The following is a 22,309-nucleotide window of genomic DNA, read 5'->3' as shown; positions in this document are numbered from 1 at the left end:
ACTAGGCAGTAGGGCATGACTATGCTATTTCCCTTTAACCCCAGAACTTGACTATTTATCTCCTAAATGTGTGTGTGTGTGTGTGTGTGTGTGTGTGTGTGTGTGTATGTGTATGTAAGAGGGCTTGGGGTTGTGGGCTGAGGGAAGAAGGATCAGCAGCAATATGTGTGTTTAAGCAATGCTATCTTTCTCCAAGTTGTTTTTGGATCTCCTCCTTGGATGTGACCACTTGAGCCTTATGACAAAAATCTCACATATGAAAGCAAACTCCACAGCCTACCACTAGCCTTGGCTGGGTTTCTTTGATCCTGCCTAGTAGAAGTTGAAAATGATTCAAGTGAGGTAAAACAGGGAAGAGAAACTAGAGAAAAAAATTATATATAAAAGGAGAAAAGTTTCAGTCTTAGTAGAAATGAGACACCAGGTGAGTTTCCAATTCCCCGGCCATAGCACAGCTTTTCAATCAGATTGATTGGTGTGGGGGGTGTGTGAGGTTGAGAGGAGATTAGATTTACAAGTTTACATCATATTATTTCTTCTTTCCTTTATGGGTAGCCAAAAACCATCTGATTGGCTGCTTCAAATAGAAACAGATTCTGTGTATTTTGGCTGATACAGGAAAAAAAAAAGTTATGGGCTGACACAGGGCAGTGGGTTTTCTAGATGTAAACAGTCTGCCAGGAGCAGGACCTGCAATCTGGGGAAAGGGAATGGTGGGGGTAGGGTGGGGAGACAGCCCACAGGATGGTCTGTTTGGTGTTGCAATCAAGTAAACTCACTCCAGAGTTAGCCTGACACATTTTTGGTGTTAAATAGTAATTGTTCTTTGCCCATCTGATAAGTAGGCTGATTGTCTGATAAGAGGAGGCTTCACAAAATGAGTTTGTCTGGGCTTGTCTCAAGCCTGCAAACTGCCAGCTCCCTACAGGCAAGCACTCTGCTTTCCCTTGCCTCCCTGGTCTGGGAGACCTGGGCCGATGACCTCCTGAGCTGTGGCTTGGAGTCCAGGGCTTGTAGTGAGCCCCATTTTCAGTTCCAGGACTCAGAAGAAAGAGAGGGAAGGGTGGGTCTGCAGGCAAGGGGTGAAGCGGTGGCAGCAAGAACCAGGAGAATAGAATTGCCCTAAAGTTAAGCTGAAAATTCCTATGAGCTCTGCTCAGAAGTGACGATGGCTGGCCTCTGCAGTGGGGTCCTCGGGTCTACATTCTGTCTCAGCTGAATAGTATGTCCTTCTCAATCTCTGGGGACCTGGTCATGGTGGGTCCGGGTTTCAGAGCTTTTTTGGGTTTTAGGAGAAGCCAAGCCTGTGGAATTTGTACCTTCTCTGAAGGATGATGCTGAGGCTCTAGGCAGGAAGCTAACTGGAGAGGGGACCTGGGAGCCAAGGCTAACCCCTTTCTCTTCCTGGTTATCTCTTGGTAGGGAAGTCAAGTGATAAGATTTAAGGAGCAGCAAGTGCCTTATCTTGCCCCACAGTAGATCCTTCCTGCTCCTATTGCTGAATCTGTCTTCCATTATCAAGGAAAAATCTGAAGTGACTAAGAGACCTGGGACTAGTTGTCACTCACCCCTTCGTAGGAATGAGTTTTCTGAAAGTCTTTCCCCTGACCTGGCTGAGATCCAGTCAACAAAGGAAAGGGAATTTTGTAGGCAGAGACCTTTTTGGAGCATAAAGCCTTGGAGTGGATTTGAAGCAGGAACGAGCCAGTGGCCTAAGGCACAGGAGAACCTATTTATTTTATAGATGTACAAAATTTTTGCAGAAGCAAAAAGCACAAGATGCAGGAGGGAGTATGGAAAGGAAGATAGGAGCTTTGCCCAAGTAAGCCCCTTCCTTCTCCTTCCCTTTCCTAAGAGACCACAGAGAGAAACAGTCAGCCAAGTACGGGTGGATTTATTCCCATACCCCAAGATGTCTTTGATCTGGAGAGACAAGGTGGGTTGGGGTGGGGAGAGCTGGCTTTGGTCTCCTAGCTGGAGAATCAGGGATCAGGGATCAGACTCTTGCCCTGGCTTGGCCCCCAGGTGCCCCCAACAGGTGTGCCCTCTGCTCCTCCCTCCTTTGCCCCAGCACAAAGCCTAACAAGAACCTGGTAAAGGTGCAGGTGGGGGTGCTCTGCGAGTCTGAATTAGCTGTCCCCAAATGACAAGTACATTTTCTTCATAAGGGACACAGTTGTATCGGTGTCAGACAATTGTGCTTTCTCCAAGGGAAGAGGAAAAGGATCTGAAGGGCATCAGCTCTACCTCCTTCTGAGGTAAGGAGAGCAGGAGTGAAAAGTCACAAGAAACACAAAATTCCAACCGTTTCACTGTCCATCAGGGCCAGCCCATAGCAGAAACCGCACCCTGTGTGTGCAGTTTCCATCTCCTCTACTTTAATTCCCAAGAAGTAGGCTCCTCTGTTGAGAAATCAATTTTGTTAGACTCATACAGGACCAGTTAGGGTGCCAGTATAAACAAAAGAAGTAAACAACTTTTAAAACCCTCTTTATTTATAAGATCAGGCAAACAGATGTTGAGTTATAGGAACTTCCTTTAGGACTGCAAATGAAACAGTTCAGAAGAGAAATATTTTGACAGCAAACAAAAATCCCTATAAATCACCTTGTTCTACCAGCCAGCCTTCATCTCTCCTATTGGAAAGGTGCTTCAAGTTGAGACTGTTCAGGTTAAAGACTGAGTCAACATATATCAGGCCCCTTCGATGTCCTCAAAGTCCACATTTTAATTAATGGAGAATTGATGTTACTAAGCGTATCACTCTAAAGGGCATGACAGGGAATTTCAACCATCATTAACTAAAGATCACGGATTGCTCTGGAAAATAAAAGGATCCCAAAGTTTAATGAAGAGACTCACAAGTCCGTGGTAGATCGAAAGGCAAAAGACACAATTCAGCAATCTTTTGCTTCCTTCTCTCATCCAGACAATACTGAAATAAATGCAAGCCTGGAAGCTTTTTTTTTTTTTTTTTTTTTTTTAAGAAAATAAGGAGAAATAGAGGCAGATTTGTTAATCAAATACAGAGCTGGCTTACTGTGACAATATAGTTTCTTTGAATATTTTTATGCTCCAAATTAAAAAATAAACAGGGATGAGAGAGGCTAGTCTCCACTTTCTAAATCCTCTCTTACAGTGCATAAAAATGTTGCATAATCTTAGACAAAGACTTAAAATACTAGCCCTGAGAACTGCAAGATTCTGAGAGTCCAAAGGCTCTCCATATCAGCTGACTTGGCAATGTGAGATTAGATGTGCACAGGTTATACTGGAGCTCAAATGTGGACTATTGGGAGAAAACGGGTTCCAGCACCAGGTCCAGAGTCACCCGAGGAAGGAGGTATGGTGGTGACACTTTATGCTCAATATTCAATTCGGCTCCAGTAGAACATGGTACCCAGGAGAACCCAAAACTAGAATAGAATGGGGGAAAACAAAACAAAACAATTTATAGAAATATTTACTTGAGAAAAAAATAAAGTTAGATTCTTTCAGGCTTAGGTGACACTGATTTTAAGAGCAACCTTAAGCAACACCACAACCCAGATATGACAGAATCCATTCTGATCTAAAGCATCAATTATTACCTGCCTCTCAGAGGCAGCCTTCCCGTTTCCTGCTTTCCAACCCCAAGTGTCATCCTAGACTATGACTTCTAAGGTTGCTCTACTTATTTCTATGCCAAGTTAGCCTCCTAGGGAAATTCATTTTTCTTGATATCGGGGCTAATTAGTCCCCAATGAGGTCCCATTTCTAGTAGCTACCATTTTGGAGTAAAAGTTATTTACTTCTAAGTATTGAACTCTTCTTCCAAGAGACTTCTCCTTTTTCCTCTGATGCCTATGATCTGGAATAGCTGCCCCTGATGAATGCTACAGAACCCCAAACCCAAGGGAACTGACTTAGTCAAGGTGTTGGAATATCTGAGTTCTGTTTTAGGTCTGGCAGCTCCTCCCAGGGGACTTTAGCCAGTTCGCTTAACTTTCCAGAGCCTCAATTTCTACATCTATAAAATAAATATAGCACCTTCTCTACCTACACCAGAGCTAGAGAAGTGAATGAAACAACAACAACAATGACTACAACAACAATAGTAAGAGTTAGACTAATAATTGAAGCTAATGTTTATTAGGGGAACTTATATTCATCAGGCATTACTATTTCCAAAAACCTCTGAAGAAACTGAGGCACAGAGAGGATAAGGAATTTAATCAAAGTCATAGAACTATAGGTGCTGGGTTCTGAGCCAGGTGTTTGGCTTTGGAGTTTATCTGGTTAGGCATTGTGGGAAAGCCCTTTGTGGTCAGCAGTGAACTGGACATGCCCAAGAGCTCTCCTCAAGTACTGTTCCTTGAAAGATGGAAGACTGACTACCTACCAAGCTACTGTTGTGGAGGTTTAATACTGAAAGTATTTGATGTGGCACCTTGTCCATAGAACATCCTCAATACCTTTAGGTCCCTTCCTTCCATCTTCTGAATTGCAAAAATTTACTATATCTAAAACCCACTTGATACTTGTGGACATATCAAGAGGTACAACTGGTCTGGAGATCTAAGATACTCAAAAACCTTTAAACGTCATCCTACAGTTCCCGCCAACTGACTTGAATAGAAATTTTACTATTGATACCTTTCATTCATTCAACAAATTATTGAACCCTTACTATGGGCTATGCTAGGTCCTTGACAGCAAAGAGCATCTGATCCCTAACCCTTGGGCAGTCAAATGCAACACAGCAGAGTAGTTCCACAACAGGTTATGCACAGAGTGTTGTAGGAACTCTGAAGGGGGCGGACCAAGGGATCACAAGACACCCTTGAAGGAGCTGACTTCCCTCTCCTTCCTGCCTCACTTAATTTTCTTCCCCTGAACCCAGCACTTCTCAAATTATGGTACCTAAACACCCTTTCCGGGTTTTGAGATGCTTAAACAATTATTTCAAGACTGCTTAAACAATTATTAGGGTTCGTTGGCCTTTTCACTTTTTGACATCGGAACTCGTGCAAAAGCAGTGTAAGGTAAAAAATGGCTATGGCCTTAGCAAGAATTGAGGTAGAGGAGCTAAAATATGTTAGTAGTCATTATATATTCTCTTCTGTCATGTACTTGCAGTAAAAACAAATACCAGTTTTACTGGAAATTATCCTCAACAGAGTAGTAAGAACTGGAATTTTCTTTCATTTTGACCTTTGAGTATACATCTTTTAAATATTCTGTGTGACAAAAGAGAAATGTGCCTACAAAAGTCCTGTGGCAGAGTGAAATATGGTTGTCTGGAAGAAAAACACTTGAGTAACTTGTTTGTGAGCTGACCTAGCCACATTTTTTACGAAGCACTATTTTTACTTGAAAAAATGACTAACAGATAGGCTATGGTTTTTCAGAACTGGATGTTTGGTCAGATATTATCTCAAAGATTTACAAAGTGAGTCTGTCCCTTCAAGGAAAACAACTGATAATTTTTTTTTCAGCAATAAATTTCAGCTTTCAAACAAAAATCAGATCTTTGGAAAACTGATCTGTTACCCTGAGCTTGACAGTGTTCCATTGCCTGAGATCTTTTTCCAATGTGGTGATATCAATGAAGTGATCTTTTGGTGTTGCATAAAAACATCAATCAACATTTGGAAGACGTGCCTAATACAATGAACCAATATTTCCCCAAATAGCCAATTCCTGATGTTATAGAATTATGCATAGTAAAAGATTTCTGCAAAGGGTAGTACAGACCAATGTAACATAGTTAATGTAATAACATGAAAAGTTTGTTAACACAGTTTCAGATTCTCTATGGCAATGGATATTTAAGAAAGTTGTGGAATTTGGTGAAGTATCAAAAGAATATTCACAATTATCTTCAGATAAGGTTATTAAAGCATCCCTGCTGTTTTGACTATACATCTACGTGAAGGATGTATTTTCTTCACATCTTTCAACCCTGTCAACATATTACAACAGATTGAATGAAAGACCAAAAGAGAGATTCCAGCTGTCTTCTACTAAACCAGACATTAAAGAGATTTGAAGAATATAAAATGATGCAATTTTCCCCCATTTTTTGTGTTGTAAAATAGTTACTTTTCCCACCAAAATGCTCTTTATGTTAGCTACATTATGATTATTGTAACTGCATCTTCATCATCGTTGTTGTTATTATTTGACATGCTGGGATAAAACCCAGGGCCAGACAAGCACTCTGCCACTGAGTCTCATTTTTTGTTTTCTAAAATAGTCATTTTTTCCCCACCAAAAGATGTCCTTTACGTTAATTGTGTCATTACTATTATAACTGTGTTGTTGTTATTGGACAATGCTGGGATTGAACCCAGGGCCGTGGGCATGCCAGGCAAGCACTCTACCACTGAACTACATCCCCATCCTCCTACTAATTATTTTAAAGTGAATTAACGAATATTCAATTTTTTTCTATCTTAATTTCTGATGGGGGTAAATATGAGTAGATATAGGCTATATAGGTAATAGCTTTTTGAAGTCCTTAATACATTTTGGGAATGTCGAGGGGCTGTGAGACAAAAGTTTGGGACTGCTTCCTGAATGCAATGTTTCTCAACTTCAACAGCAAATTGGAATCATTTGAGGTGGGGAAAAAAGCCTGGGCCCCCAGGGCAACTGAGTCAGAATCTCAGAGGCTGAGATCCAAGCTCTTTTTTTTTTGTTGTTGTTGTTGTTTGTTTGTTTGTTTATAGCTCTTTAGGAGACTTTAATGTGCATCCAGGGCTGAGAACCACAGCTCTCATCTCCTGCTTGCATGTGCAGCTGATAGAGAGGGCAGTATTAAATGATGAGACCCAAGGAGGCAGCCTTTTGGAAGGAACTAGGTGGATGAGGCTTGGGCAGGAGCCACCTAGATAACTGACAGTCTTTGGGGTCTAGTTGTAATGCATTACTGAGATCTGGAGCCCAGAGCAGCAGGCTGGAGTTCAGTAAGAAGTCTAGGCAGGGGAAAGAGGCAATCGCACCCCAGAGGCAAGTGCATCCCCGGAAGCCAAAGAAGGTCTGGTTAGTCATGCATATCCCTTGGTAGGGAGGTTAACTCCCCACACCTCAAGGGGGCCCACTGTCCTTGTTCTGCTGTCAGAAGCCTCTTGACTAGCTTTCAGCTTTGAGGTTCTGTTTCCTGACCTTCTAGTGTGGTTGAGAAAACCAGTGACAATTTTAAGATTTTTCCTTTTCATCACCCTTTCAGAAATAAAACATGTGCCAGAGGATACTCACAGTCCAGCAGAGAATGGCAAATCCAAACCAGGCAACCCCCCAGGCCTGTCGGTTCATTGGTCCAGAGATGAGTTCATAGCAGCCCTGAAGGGGATGATCCACATTGGTGTGAGAGCAACCAGGACAAAAGATGTAAGAGATCAGTGGGAAAGCAGATTACTACTTGGATGGATGCCCTCCAAAGTCCAGTTTCACAACCAGGCTATTTCCACCTCCCTGTGGACAGTCAGCTACTAGAAGTCTTTTGCTAAAGGAATATAAGTAACACTGTTGAATTATTAGTCTACGTCACATTTATTTGTATCTTTATCCCTCAGTCTTATTAGCAAAACTGTTACTATATATATATATATATATATATATATATATATATATATATATATATATATATATATAATATTTTCCCCATATTGAATATGTGGATAATACATGCTCAATAAAATTTGAATTTTTTCTCCTCCCCAAAGGGCTGAATTACTTTTTGATTTGTTCATTCATTTTACTTAAAAGTAAAAATGATTCTGGTTATGAAAATCAGAGGTCTTCTATAGTCATTTAAAAATAATTATTAAAGGAATCCCGCCCAACATCATGCTCCCTAATTCTCATTTGACATCATTATTTCAACATTATTGGATTCCAGTGAGCTCTCAAGGAGCCATGATACATATGCAAAAGAGTGATTAACTTTTTTATTCATTTATTCATACATGCCACAACTCAGTGAGCATTTATGCATGGCATACTCTGTTCTAGCCACCTGGAACAATAAGGATAGAACTGCCGTCTGAGCAACCTTTACTAAAGCCCTAGGAATTATAAGGAATCCCTAGGAAATTCAGTAACAAGGGTCAATGCCACGGACCATAAGGTCCTGAGGCAAATGTGCTAGATTTACCAGAAAATGTCAGCAGATTCCAGCAGATACCCTAGGCTTACCAAGTTCAGGCTCCACTCAGTGACCACACATGGCCACTTGAGCTTCTGTCCCCATGACTCTGCCCCAGTCCCTTGTTAATCTACATTCGTGTCCTCACTTTGCTTTTCTTTGATTTCTTTCCCAGTTTACTCTTTTCCATTTATATTACAGGCATTTTCATTTTCTAAATGGCCTAGTGAAAAAAATCTTCAAATTATCTTTAATGTTTTTTTTTTTCTTTAGCCAACATCCAACACTGAGCAAATCTTTTTGATTTGGCTTTAAAAATATATCCCGTCCAAAAGCTTCCTCCCCCTGGTACCACCTTGGCCTCCCAGGGTCTCACTTCAGGATTGCATCAATGGCCTCCCAATTGTTCTCCCTGAGGCCTGAGTGAACTCATAAGATCTAGACCCATCCTTGCCTGATAGCCACCCTTCACCCATCATGACCCCGTCAGACTGACCTCCTTGGTGTTCCTCCAGAAATCTAAGAATCCTCCCACTGGAGGCCTTAACGTTTTTTGCTTCCTTTATTTAGAATTCTCTCCCCCAATCTTCCAGTGTCTCATTTTCTCACTTAATTCAGAATTCTGCAAATATCATCCTGACCAAGCCTTCTCTGACAACTAGAGTGAAAACCTCCTTCCCCCATCATTCTTTGTATGGTTACCCTGCTTTGTTGCTGCTCATGGCATTTATCACCCCCTGGATTTCTACCACTTCTTTGGTGCCATGTTTATTATTTGTCTCCCATACAAGAAGGCAAGTGCCACAAGGGCAGGGATTTTGTCTTGTTTGTTGTTGAATCTCCAGAACTAAGAATAAGTGCCTGACACATAGAAGACAGCTAGTAAACATTTACAGAGCAAATGGAGCATGATAGTAGGGAATGATTACAACAGCATCTTTTACAATACAATTGAAGGTTCACAAAACACTCCCATCCTCCTGAAGGTCCTAGGAGGTGATCGTTCATCTAATAACATATACAAGAGCCCTTTAGGCCAGGTGCCTGGTGCCGGGTGGGCATTTAACTGTGACAAGACAGAAATAGGTCTTGCCTTCATGGAGCTCACAGAGTAAAGTCCCAGTTTTTCATCTCTTCCCTTTAGTATGTTTTCACATACTGTAATCATTTCGGTGGTGTTCACTTCCTTACATCATACTATTCTTAAGGTATAGTGATCAGTATTTGCATGTAGCATTTCTGAAACATATGGAGCATGATATAGCATTATATATATATACTTGCATCTGACCTGTGAAATTCTGGTTGGTTTCTACCATTACCACATTTATGATGGCTTTGCTAACTATGTTAGTCTTCATGTCTGTAGCAGCACATTTGTGCACTGCAAATCTTTTTTTTTTTTTGAGAGAGAGAGAGAGAGAGAGAGAGAGAGAGAGAGAGAGAGAGAGAGAATTTTAATATTTATTTTTCAGTTTTCGGCGGACACAACATCTTTGTTTATATGTGGTGCTGAGGATCGAACCCGGGCTGCAAGCATGCCAGGCAAGCACGCTACCACTTGAGCCACATCCCCAGCCCCACTGCAATCCTTAAAAAGCTACAGTGTGAATGTAAAAAAGACAGCCCTTTGCTTCTTCATTCACTCACCCACCAAGCATTTATCGAGTGCCTGCTTTGTGCCAGGTATTATGCTAAGACATAGAAATGAATAATATAAGTCTTTAAGGAAACTCAGAGAAAACAATAAGGAACAAACATGACAGATCAGGGTGTTGAATGCAATAGCAGGAATATAGTAGGTACTGAGTGGCACAGTTAGCTTTCTGGAAAGGATTTCTAGGAGGGAATTAGCAGGACATATAAGTCAGAGAATTGGATGTGGGTGAAGCTGGGGGAGCAAGATAGGGAGAATCAGAAAAATGACTAGTAGATCAGAGAGTATGTTGAGGGCAAAGAATGAATGAAGTTGAGGAAGTAGAAATAAGCATAGATAATCAGGGACCAGGAGAAATTTCAGAACTAAGGAATTTGGTGGAGGAGTAAGGCTGAGTGATGATTATTTGTGGTTGTGATTCACTGGTAGGTGGTGGAGGTAGAGATGTCAAAGGCAGATGAGACCGAGGAACTGAAAGGGAAGGTGTAGAAAGGTTGTCAAAGTTGTTGTGAAGGTCCCAAGGCAGTGAGAAGAGAAAGAGTTAAACCTTATTTAACTTCAAATTTTTATCTATCCAAACTTGAGAAAATGCACAGTGTTAGGCTTGTTTTCATAACTTAGAATATTATATGTGCTAGAGAAAAAAGTGTTGCTATGAAAGAAACCAATCATCTGAAGGCCAATCAGTCTGTTATTGGTCTTAAAGAGGTGACACAGTGTATAAGTAATTACAACCCAATCAAGGTTGGTTTGCATGAGCCACTTCCAATGTTGAGATATTAAAAGCACTTTTTAAGTTGTGAGAGTGATAGTTATATTTCATGCTGTTATTATAAGCAACAAATTTAATTTTTATAACTCTGAAAATAACTGGTTGAAACAATTCCAGAACAAAGCTGCTGTACAGCTAAATGTGGGTTGCTCAGAACACTGCTTCAGACTCATCTCCATCATTCTGATGTCGTTCCCTAAATAACGTATTCAATCCTAGTCTGAGCACCTTGCTAGATGTGGTGTGATGATCAGCAGTACAGTGCCTGTCACTCAGACAGGCAGTTTGTATCATTCACACCCAAACTAAAGAGCATGACATTTCCCAATTATTGAATAAACCAGCATCCAATCAGGTTTTCTTAAAGGGCTAACTCCCAAAGCAGTGCACAGCTTGAGTGTGTAATGTTGTGCTCGGTGGCTACAGGTCTGTGGGAGCTCTCCACAGGGCTTCTGGGGACAATTACCAAGTCTATTGGCTTACAGTCTGTGCCCTGAGCCAGACTGCTTGGGTTTGAATTCTGACTACCTTTTACTAGTTGTGTGACCTTGGGCAAGGTACTGCTTAGCATTTCTGTTTCTTAGTTCCTCATCTGGAAAATAGAGATCACATAGGCACCTACTTTTGAGCATCAAAGGTGTTAGTATATGTATGGCACGCAGAACAGCATCTGGCGTCTAGTAAGAACTCAGTAAATGTTTCACGATCATCATCATATTATCCTCCTCTGCCTGGAGATACTTTTTCATAAACCAACTGTGTGTAAACCATCTTTGACCCAAATTACCAATCAAACATTTTATTAAGATTGCCTCATATTACCAATGAATAAGAAATGTGGATACATAATTACTGCATGTACCCTCTGCAATTGCCATTGCTTTGAAACTAGCAAAACATTCTTTTTGGTATCATCCCTTCTAATATATACACTTTGCAAAAATAGAGCAAATCTTGGTTTTATGTACCTATTTCTTGAAATACCAATTCTAGACATTATACAAATATTCATTTAAACAAAGTTGGATTTCACCATTGCAGTTCTCCTGTTTTGTTATTTTATTAAGATATAAATGTGTCCATATCAATTATAGATTAGCATTCATAATTATTTCACAAAAAAGGAACCAATTACCATGAGTTTAGGAAAAAAAAAGACAGAATTCCTTACTGAGATTCTCATAGAGAGAGCCTTCTGGCAGTTCTTGGGAGGGGAGGGGACTCACCTGATCGTGATAATAACCAGGCACTCCTAGTTTGCAAGCCTCCAGGTTGAGAGGCTCTTTAAGGGTGTTCATGACACAGCACTGCCGAGGCCAGGGATAGTCAGCATCATTGTTCTCAGTCCGGAAGGCGGATGTGTATTTCTGCCAGTCTGATGGACCATTTACGCCACAGCAGTGATCCTGCCAGTGGATAAGAGATACGCAATTCTTTTTCATGGTCTTTCCTAGATCCATCAATGTAGCAATTGAGTTTTAGAGAGAGAAAGAAGATATAGAATGCATACCATATCTTACGTTTACTAAAATATTCCCAAACTAGAGTTGAAGGCATCAATAACTTACATTCAGAGTTTGCAAAGTATTTTTTCACATTTTTTACTTTACTAGCCTTTAATGAGCCCTGTAGCTTTTGATATGGTTAAAACTCTCTAAGACTCATTTTTCTTAACTGCAAAACTGGGATAAATATAGTATCTACTTTACAGAGTTTTTCTGAGGATTGAATGAGATAATGTACTTAAGGGGTTGGTACAGTGCTTGGCTCATAGTAAACCCTTAATATATCTTTATTATTAATACTAATATCTTGATACAACAATGTGAGAGAGATATCATTATTCTAATATTACACATGAGCAAATTTAAATGCAGAAAATTAAAAATTAGTGGTGTAGAAATTGTAAGTAATTCTTGTTTTGCTTTTCTGCTTTTTTACCATTTTTCTGAATAATTGTGTATTACGTTTATAAGGGAAGAAAATAAACTGGAAAAAAAAGTGTTAAAACCTGGTGTCATGTATCTGTGCCTCTTCACAGAAAAGGAAGATCAATTGGCACGTAACTTATATCCTTATGTTGGCTGGAATGCAAGATAGAGAGGATGAAGCAACCCATATCACTTTTCTTCTTTATCATAAATTCTCTAGATGTTTCAAGGGAGGAAATTTAAGCTACCGGTATCTCTCAACTTTTAGAGTAAATGTACCCTAGCAAACTTGATGATAAAAATCATGTTTACAGGGTATCCAATTTTGCCACTGGAGAATTGGAAATATTTGATCAAGAGAAATAATTCTTCTGTATTTGACTGGAGCATTCTGGGGAAAAATGGTTAAGTTTGAACCATGCTTGTTTCAGACCAGGATTTAGGTAGGAACAGAAGAGTTAAGAGTCTAGAACTGAGCCCTGTAGTACCGTAACACTTAGTTGGGAAAGGGTGAAAACCGAGCAAAGGGGGTCAAGTAGAAGTAGCCCATGTGACAAATGCTGATGGGATGTCAATAAGATGAGGACAGAAACTTAGTCATTGGGGTAGGCAGGATGGAGGTAACTGGAACCATGATAAAGGCTGATTTGGTGGAGTGGTGGGGTCAGAAGCCAATTATAGTTGGATGAAAGCAGATGAGAGGCATGAAAATGCAAATAGCAAGTGTTGGCATCTCTTTCAAGATGTGCCATGAAATAAAAGAGTTGTGGACAGAATGGTGGGTGAATGTGGAGAAGAGTTTTTTGTTTATTTATTTATTTTTAAAAAAACATATACAACTGAAGAGTTCTTGAAGGCTGATTTTTGGGGGAAACTAATGAAGCAGATGAGAGCAAGGAAGATTGTTGAAGTGAAGGAGAGGTGTAGAGTAAAAAGCAAGGATTTGGATAATGGACAGTCCAATTGTCATCACTAGAGAGAAGGAAAAACATACGAGGGCAGAAACATGTTAACGGGCAGATTTGGTGATAGAGATGAGATGAGATGTTTTTGTCTGATTCCTTCTATATTCTTCATGTGTGTGTGGGGGTGGGGACCGGGTATTGAACTCAGGGGCACTTGACCACTGAGCCACATCCCCAGCCCTATTTGGCATTATATTTAGAGACAGGGTCTCACTGAGTTGCTTAGCACCTGACTTTTGCTGAGGCTGGCTTTGAACTCGAGATCCTCCTGCCTCAGCCTCCTGAGCTGCTGGGATTACAGATGTGCACCACCATGCCCAGCTTCCTTCTAAATTCTTAATATAATATGAAGTGAAATCAACAGCTGAAAGTAAGGGGGAGGAGAGAGTTTTCAGATATAAAGAGAGGGGAGAATATATGAAATACTAGAAAACGAATTTTCACTAGAAAAAATACTAGGAAATATAGAGTGCCTATTTGAGCCTTATGGTCAAAAATTTAGATTTAAATTAGTCACCAGGGTTGTGTAATGTTTAGCTCTTAGGGTGTAGCTAAAGAGTGGGTGAAAATTGTATTCCACTTGTGGGGGTCAGTTAGTTCCCTGATGAACAGCAACAGGTAAGGGAGTAAAGGAGGCTGATGAGGGGCAGGTAAGGAGGGAAGAGAACATGAAAAGGGTGATATAGCGTGAAAAGATGGCCAATTAATTGGAGATCCTGAATGAAAAAAATTATTGGGATGGAAATATAAGAATAAATGAAGAGGGACTGGGGCTGAGGCTCAGTGATATAGTGCTTGCCTTTCATATGTGAGGCACTGGGTTTGATCCTCAGCACCACATAAAAATAAATAAACAAAATAAAGGTATTGTGTCCATCTACTATATATATATGAATGAAGATAAAATAGAAGACAGTGGACAGAGTGGGGTTTTCTTAGCGTAATTATTGGTAATGACACACTAGCGATAGCCATGGAAGAAGGTGGCTGAGCTAAGGTGGAGGAGACCTTTGGAATGGTGTAGGACAGGGAATTGAGAGATCACGTGTTTCTGAGTCATCCATGTGGTTGTCAAAGTCTCACCCTAGACCCATGACAGGAATATGAATGAAGAGTGGACAGTGAGTGAGATATTGAAGTCCCCAATGAAGGGAATGACTGATTGGAAGGTGGTTGATAAATAATCATAATAAAGAAGGGTAATGGGCCATACAGACTGATGTCATGAAGGAGGAATGAAGGAAGGAAGGAAATAGTATGGCAGCCAAGTAGAACACAGAGGCACTTAGTTAATTTCCATTTCCTAGGGTGCATAAGATATGGGGGAAAGCGAGAAGATGAAGGAAAGGTAGTGCCACTAGGAGGCAGTCAAGTTTCTAGTAAAGCCAGAGAGAAAAGGGTGAGTTCAAAGAAGGAATGGATGTTATGAGAGGGTTTGCTGGTGACAGACTGAAAAGTTGGTGTGTGGGGGGGTAGGGAGCAGGAACAGGGTAGGGAGAGTTGGGTCACATTGTGGGTATATAGAAGATAACAATTTATATGCATATGGCAATATGGAGGTCATATTCTGGAAGGCTTGGACTTCTGAAGGTATTTGAGATAAACTGGATGGTATGATTGCCAGTTAGAAAAAAAAATTGGGTGATTAAATCAAGTTATATCCCCTGTCTTTAGCAGAACTGACATATGGGAGGTATAGAAATGTATCAGAAAGGTAACATAGGCAGAAATTGCCATTTGAGTAGACATTTTTCTTTTAATGTGAATAAGACCTGCCTTCTAAGAAGTACAGCACATGATTAATGTAAATTTCTTTGATCTACTTGCTATGAAGGTAAGCGAATCCACATCATGACTTGAAATTAAACATATATTTAGTGATTCCATTGAGTCATGTGTTCAACATTCTCCTCGTGCACCCCTGTCTCCACCAGTAAATAAGAGGCATAGATGACCTTGCCGGTCACAAGTTTCTTTCTGGAGGAAAGCCCCCTAGAGATGCTGACTTCACTCCCAACCATGTCCACCTGGCCACTGGTCTAGCTACAAAATGGCATCTCCCCAGGATCACCCACCTTACCTGGAGCATGAGCCTGTCCCAGGTTTTGGTGACTCCATTGTTTTTCCACTGGTCATCGTTGCTTGGAGGGCTGTTGTTTTGGTACCTCACCAGCATCTGCTTCAGGAAGAGGTTGGGTGTGAACTACAGGGACAGAGGCAAAAATAAGAGGGAGAGTTAGCTTACTAGTGCCCAAAGAAGGGAAAATATTCTTCTCATCTGTTGCTGAAGACTCTGAACATTCTCTTAGAGCAAAACCATACTCAGTGATGCCAAGTGTAGTGGGCTAAGGCTGCCTGGTTGGCTTAAGTTCCTATGTGGGGAAGAAACCCCCATCTTCAAAGAGGTTACTGTGACCAGGGTGAACAGATATTATAGGGCGGGATAGGGTAGGGAAACAGTAAGAAAAGAAGAAAGAAAGATAAGTCTTAGCTGAGGTAGAATATGGGTCAGAGTGGAGATGAGCCTATGGTTACCAGGTTGGACCCTGGGAGTCAGGTTGCCTGGGGTCAGAATTCTGCTCTTTCTCACCTGTTTGCTGTGTAACTTCAGATGAGTTTTGTTACTTTATCTTCTTTTTTGGGGGGAGGGGCGTGTACTGGGGATTGAACTCAGGGGCACTGAGCCGCATCCCCAGCCCTATTTTGTATTTTATTTAGAGACAGCACCTCACTTTTGCTGAGGCTGGCTCTGAACTTGTGATCCTCCTGCCTCAGCCTCCCAAGCTGCTGGGATTGCAGGCATGCACCACCGTACCCAGCTTGCTTTACCTTCTTATGTCTCATTATTATTATTTTTTCATTTATAAAATGACAGGAGATACTGCCTCTTAAGTTTATGAGTATTAAGTAAAATTAACTATCTATTATTAGTGTGCCTATTAGCATGCCTGGCACACAGCAAGGGTTTAATGCATGCCAGCTATTATGTTATTATGGTAATGGCGACTCATTATCATTTCTGCTTTGTGCTTTTGGGGAGCATACTCACAAAGTCTCGTTGCGTAGCTGCTGTGATGCAAGATGCGACTTCAAAACCATATACTATAAACATCAGAATGAAATACTGGAAAGGAAACATACGAGAAAAAAGAATTACATTTATCCCCCAAAAGAGACTTCCCCAAATGATGGCTATCATTTTCCAGCACTTTAACCTAAATATAGTCATCTGAACATTCATGCAGTTATCACACAAGGCTTCTTTGATCAGCTGGTTGGAATCGGGCTTCGTTCTAGGTGCTGGGTGCAAGGCTTTGTGCTGGTCAGCAAAACCGTCTGATTTTCTCCGGAGAACAAGTGGCCATTTGTTCAGGTTGGAATCCCCATTGGGGGAAGAGACCTCCATCTTCGAGGTCACTGTATGATCAGGGTGGATAGAGCTTTCTCATCCAGTTCCTGAATTTCTAGTTTAACTGAGAAAAACAAATGCAAGAGAGTGAATTGATGTGTGTGTGTGTGTGTGTGTGTGTGTGTGCGTGCGCACGCGCATGCGTGTGCACGTGTGTGTGTGTGTGTGTGTGTAGGCTCAGGGGCAGGCAGAGTCTTAGTGTGTCTCACATGATGGAGAGCCTTAAAAAGCTCCTCTAATTAAGAGATTTTTCTTTATGCTTTTCAGAACATTTCAGAATCTCAGAGGTCAGAAGAAGATAAACCAGCATCTGTTGAACATCTGGTGTCCTTCATAACCAGGACCTCGGTATATCAGAGAAGAGCCAGTAGCCAGGCACACAGTGTCTCAGTGGCATCCTCCTCCCACATCCTGTCACTCATGTGAATAAAGCAGAGCTCACCAGGTGTACTGATGGGGTTTGTGTTGTGCGTGTGCATGGGGCACATGGGCTGTACACCCATGGTGGCACATAATGCCTCTCTGTGACACCATCTCTATTTCTAGCTGGAAAATACCGGGCAGCAGATGTCCTTTAAGTCTAGGTGAGAGTTCTGCCTTTGCCTTCCTCGGCTCTACACGTGCACTTTTGGTCCTCGTGTCCTTTTTGAGAAGGGGGACTGTGGTCAGAGTCAGTGGGGGAGGGCAGGGAAAAACGTCCTCCTCCTTTGCTCCTGGGAAGCTTTCTGAACAGAATCCTCTACTGCCCACGCCACCTGGATGGTAAAAACCTCTGTCTGCTGTCAGGAGACCTTCAGAGGCCGGCCCGTGAACTGTTTTTCCCTGTATTGGCTCCACCTTGATCCTTGTCAAGAGATGTGCTGCTCCTCTCACAGAGCCTCAGGACATCTCTGTGGGACTCTGGAAGGGTGGCATGGGGTGCAGGTGAAGGCTGTCTTTAGGGACACGTGCCTCTCCTCTCCCTCTTCTTTGCATTCCTTTCCCCACCCTCCCAAAGTGGGTGCATTTGCCCTTGAACTAACTCACACTAAGGAAATAGAGAATGGCAAGGGTCTGCATTCCCTGAGTACCAGGACAGTGGTTTGCTTACAGGAAAAGTAAACCAACAGGTACCTAAAGTTGTGGGACTTGTTTTCTAAAAGTCGAACTCAGACCCTGAGCATTTGGGCAGGAAAGTTATTTCAGAGGTTGGGAGTTTGTGTGTGTTGTGTGTGTTTTCCCATGGCAACACAAGAAATTTCTGTCCTGGTGCATAGGGGCAGGCAGTAGAGATCTAGGTGCAACTTAGAGGTTTCTTATCTCTGTTGGCCTCAAATTTGCTTCCATCTATGAAGGCAGGTCACAGCCTTGCTGTATGTGGTTTGGGGACAGGGTTAGAGCCTCCACAGGTGGGTGTGAGTGGAAGGGGCACTTGCAGTGGGGCTTATCAAGGTTTTCTTGATGTGGGAAGGGCAGGCCCTCATATAAATCCAGCAGCCATGAGCTCAAAAATCTTCAAAAATCCTCCTGCTTTCTCTGAAATCTTCATGGCTACTTGGTATTTTATGTCCTTACATATTAATGATTAATATTAAAATAGTATTTAAAACTACTTCTTGTCAAGGGCAAAAAATCTAATAAACAAGTTCTCACAATTTTTTTTTTGGTCCTATGTAATTTCTGGCTGCAGATATCAGTTAGAGAAGCACAGATCTAGAAAATAATCAGTAGAGTCACCCCCAGGTATCTCCCTTTGGGTTCCCTGTATGAGAACCTTCTGGACTTCTGGAGAGTGTTCTTGCTCCAAGGGATGATGTCACTGCAAGGAACCTCCCTGCTTTTTCACCCTCATCTGGAACTCTCTACCCCTACATGTGTCATGGAAAGCCCAGGCATTGTGCTCAGTGATGAAGAAACAATCTGTTGAAAGGGTCCATGAAAACAGTTATAGAGAGTTTTAAGGTCTTACTGCCAGAAGAATTTTTCTGTTGGACTTCACGATGCCCACAATGCCTAGGACGGAGAGGCAGAAGAGGCAGATGCCCACAAACATGCCGATCCAGGCAGCTCCATAGATGTCATCATTGTTGGTGGCTTCCAGCAGGGGGTAGAGGCTGTGTTGATCAGATACAAAGAAGATGCACTCTGCAGTCAGGGCGATGCCACACATCTGGGGGCAAGCCAAGAGTGGGTGGTGTCAGGCAGGTGGCCAGGAGCACAGCATTGGAAAGGGAATGGAGGTGGGAGTGGGTGAGACAGACTGACTCCCTCCCCTGCACAGTTTTTATGCAACTGACTTCAACTCCTCATTACCAGGAAATCAAACAGCTAGTTCCATCCTGCTCCTTCCTTTCATATACAGTCTCCCTTAGATACTACTTTCTTTCACATGTCTCTTGGTCTTATTCCTATTTGGGAAAATACCTAGATAATTTTAGAAAAACAATCTGACACGGCTTCTATTTTTTTTTTTTTTTTTTTTATTATTGCTAGGGATGAATCCAGGACTTCATGCATGCTAGGCAACTGCTCTACCACCAAGCAACATTCCAGCCCTAGATGGTGCCCTTTTTTTAAAAAAAAGTTATTTATTTATTTTTAGTTGGACACAACACCTTTATTTAATTTATTTATCTATTTTTTTGTTTTTATGTGGTGCTAAGGATTGAACCCAGAGCCTTGCACGTGCTAGGTGAACACTCTACCGCTGAGCCACAGCCTCAGCCCTAGATGGTGCCTTTTTTGTATGAAGGTTACCACTCACCCCCAGCCCTCCCACACTGCCTTATTGCCCACATTGCTGTATTGTAATATTTGAAGTGGTTCTGATCACACTTATCAGTGAGAGCTAGAATCTTGGCTAGAAGCTTATCCCATGGCCTGTATTTCATGGATGAGACATCTTGGCCCTGAAAGGTGATGACTTGTCCAGGGTTACACATTAAGTCAGAGGCAGAGCTGGTCCAAGAACCAGGTCTCTTGACTCCCAAACAAGTGCTCTCCCTTGTACCCACACAGCTTGACCTAGAAGACATTCCCATATCCCGATATTGGCCTCTGTGTAGGAGAACAAGAAGATGCAGATATTTGCCCTAACAGCCTTAGTAACAGATTCCCAAAATCAGACCAAGATGAAATCTGAAAGAAGCACTGAAGTGCATGTGTGGTAGGTATGTTTGGATACTGGCCGTGGTGGTGGATGTGACTTCTTTTAGATTTTTATGCTTTAAAGTTGAAAGCAAAAGTCATTATTTTCATTTTAAATCTTTCTTTTGATTAATCTAAACTCATGCTTACAGGAAGAGCAGACTTTTCTGAAAATTCTCATTACTTACACCAACAATCACATTTCCAAAAATCAGCAGGCCCTGGAAGCAACGGACAGTGGAATCATCCTTGGCCATCTTCAGGATTTCTCACAAGCTGAAGACACAGTTGAGAATGTTATGCTTTAGTAGGAGCAGATAAATACTGCTGTAGTATCTATAACATAACTACATCATGACATTGTGTATTGCCTTTTTGTGTCCCAAAACATCCAAACTTGGGGCATGTATAATCTTAAAGTAATGGAGGATATTTGATTAGTGAGCTTAGTAATCACAATAACTTTATAAACAAGAAAAAGAAAAATAAAGGCTTCCAGAGTCTGATGAGTGCCTTTGAGGTACAGGAGGCATACTTCTGAGAGATGAACTGAGGCCCTTCAAGAATAAACAGGAGACCTGAGATGGTGAGGACTGCAGGACTGACACACACCAAGAGTCCTACATATCCTCTACCAGGGACCTACCAGGACAGAATGAAACCCAAAGATAAACTCATAGAGTTAGTGATCGGTTTTCATATGAACTGTGGGTTTCTGTTAAAAACCATTATTTTATGAATATTTTGTTATTAAAAAAATACTTGGCAAATAAAATGTCACAGAGAGTGTTACTAGATATACTAATAAGTAGACTGCTGAAAGAAGAAGTTCAGATAACGGAAGTATAGAGAGAAGAGGGCATGCTTCATACTCATACACCTAATTCTCATAAGCCAACTAGGAAGAACAAGAAAAGAGAGGAGGCAGCTGCGTTTTGCAGATCAGAAAACTAAAGCTTAAATTGGGTTATCCAAAAAGCAACAGCAGAGATGAATGTCTTCAGCTTTTGGGAAGTCCTTGTCTGTATGACTCTAGGACCCAAGCACTTCCCTGCAGCTAACACTGGCTCCCAGAAATGATGCAGAAGGTTCAGGTTCAGCCTCTCTGAGAATTACCTGGAAGGAACATAGGGGTAAGTGCTTAGGTCAATCATTTGGGCTTCTGAGCTTAGTACATCTTGAGAAAAGCCATCCCCATCTCTTAATAGTTTATTAATTAATCAATCAACTAGTCAATTCATGTATTCATGGTATAAATCAAAAGGTATTAAATGTTATAATTTGCATTGTGAGGTATACACAGAAATGTAAGGGAGATTGTTTATTCTAGGCTTTTGTGTTTTAGTAGGGAAGTTATGTTCCATGTGGTTTGCAGACACAAAATACTGAGGGTTCTGAGGAAAGGAGCCGTGGGTCTTGCAGAATGTGTCTGCTTTTGACCAGTGGAGTAGACCTGGGAATGTGTAGGAGGAAGTGGGAAACTGGGGATGAGTGACTTTCCAGGGAAAGAGAAAGTTAGGAAGTAGAGACAGAAGAGCAAGCCCCCCAGGAGACAATAAGGTAGCCAGTTCAGGCTTAATTCCTGGTTTGTAGACCAGAATCAGTGGGAGGCAAGGCTTTTATTTGATTGAGGACTTGCTAAATTTTAACTCCCCTGTTGCACTATAATATATGACTTAGTCACTTTCTGGGAAATTGAAGCATCTATAAATATTTTCCTTTTGCTGTTTTCCTGGGAAACTAGGAACTTGAGGAGTTAAAATGTATGTGTATTCTTGGCTAGAATTTAGCACATAATGGGTACTCCATTAACGTTCACTGAGGAATGGAAGATTCTGTATCATTGTTGCACGATCCCTGTGTGAAGTTTCCGCTGAGAAATGTCATTCCTTTCTTTCCAGTGTTGTCGCACAGTAGATGGAGTGGAATCTTACTACATTAAAGAACTTAGAGCACAAAGTCCCCTAAAGGAGAATTTTACTCATGTACACAGATGAATTGCGTGTGAAGTTCATTCCTGGTATGTACAGACATGATCTCTGACCAGTTGGGTTACTCTCTAGACTAGACTATGAAAGATAGGAGTTCAGATAACAGAAGTATAGAGAGAAAAGGGCAAAAATCTGGAGAGGCAAAATTCAGCACCATTATTGCCCAGTATTATGCTGATTATGCATCCACTTTTCAGGTAGCAGCCTATTTGTGGTGATTAATTTGACTTATGGAACAGAATGAAGAAGCATTTTTTTTGGAGGACATTTAAAGTAACATGCATTTAAACAAAATGAACTATATGAATAACAGGGGGAAAGCAGGAG

The 22,309-nt window shown here is 41.4% G+C and overlaps 1 protein-coding gene across 1 annotated transcript in view; it reads right to left on the bottom strand.

The window, feature by feature from the left end:
* Window positions 1–3,365: 3,365 nt before the first annotated feature.
* The window catches only part of UPK1B (uroplakin 1B), a gene marked incomplete at its 3' end in the record, with an annotated part of 29,172 nt that continues 10,228 nt past the window's right edge, over window positions 3,366–22,309 (bottom strand). Inside the window, exons 2-8 of the mRNA XM_081302406.1 lie at window positions 20,180–20,267; window positions 18,814–19,014; window positions 16,506–16,580; window positions 15,537–15,659; window positions 11,787–11,966; window positions 7,243–7,326; window positions 3,366–3,416 (exon numbers count right to left, since the gene is read on the bottom strand). Coding sequence (XP_081158532.1) covers window positions 3,366–3,416; window positions 7,243–7,326; window positions 11,787–11,966; window positions 15,537–15,659; window positions 16,506–16,580; window positions 18,814–19,014; window positions 20,180–20,248 — 783 coding nt within the window. The 5' untranslated portion in view covers window positions 20,249–20,267. The remainder of the gene's footprint in view (window positions 3,417–7,242; window positions 7,327–11,786; window positions 11,967–15,536; window positions 15,660–16,505; window positions 16,581–18,813; window positions 19,015–20,179; window positions 20,268–22,309) is intronic.

Source organism: Spermophilus citellus (genome assembly GCF_964194105.1).
Source record: "Spermophilus citellus genome assembly, chromosome: 7".
In the NCBI taxonomy this organism is placed as follows: Eukaryota; Metazoa; Chordata; class Mammalia; order Rodentia; family Sciuridae; genus Spermophilus; species Spermophilus citellus.
Note: the sequence above shows the minus strand (reverse complement) of the source record. Positions and strands in the feature narration are given on the sequence as shown.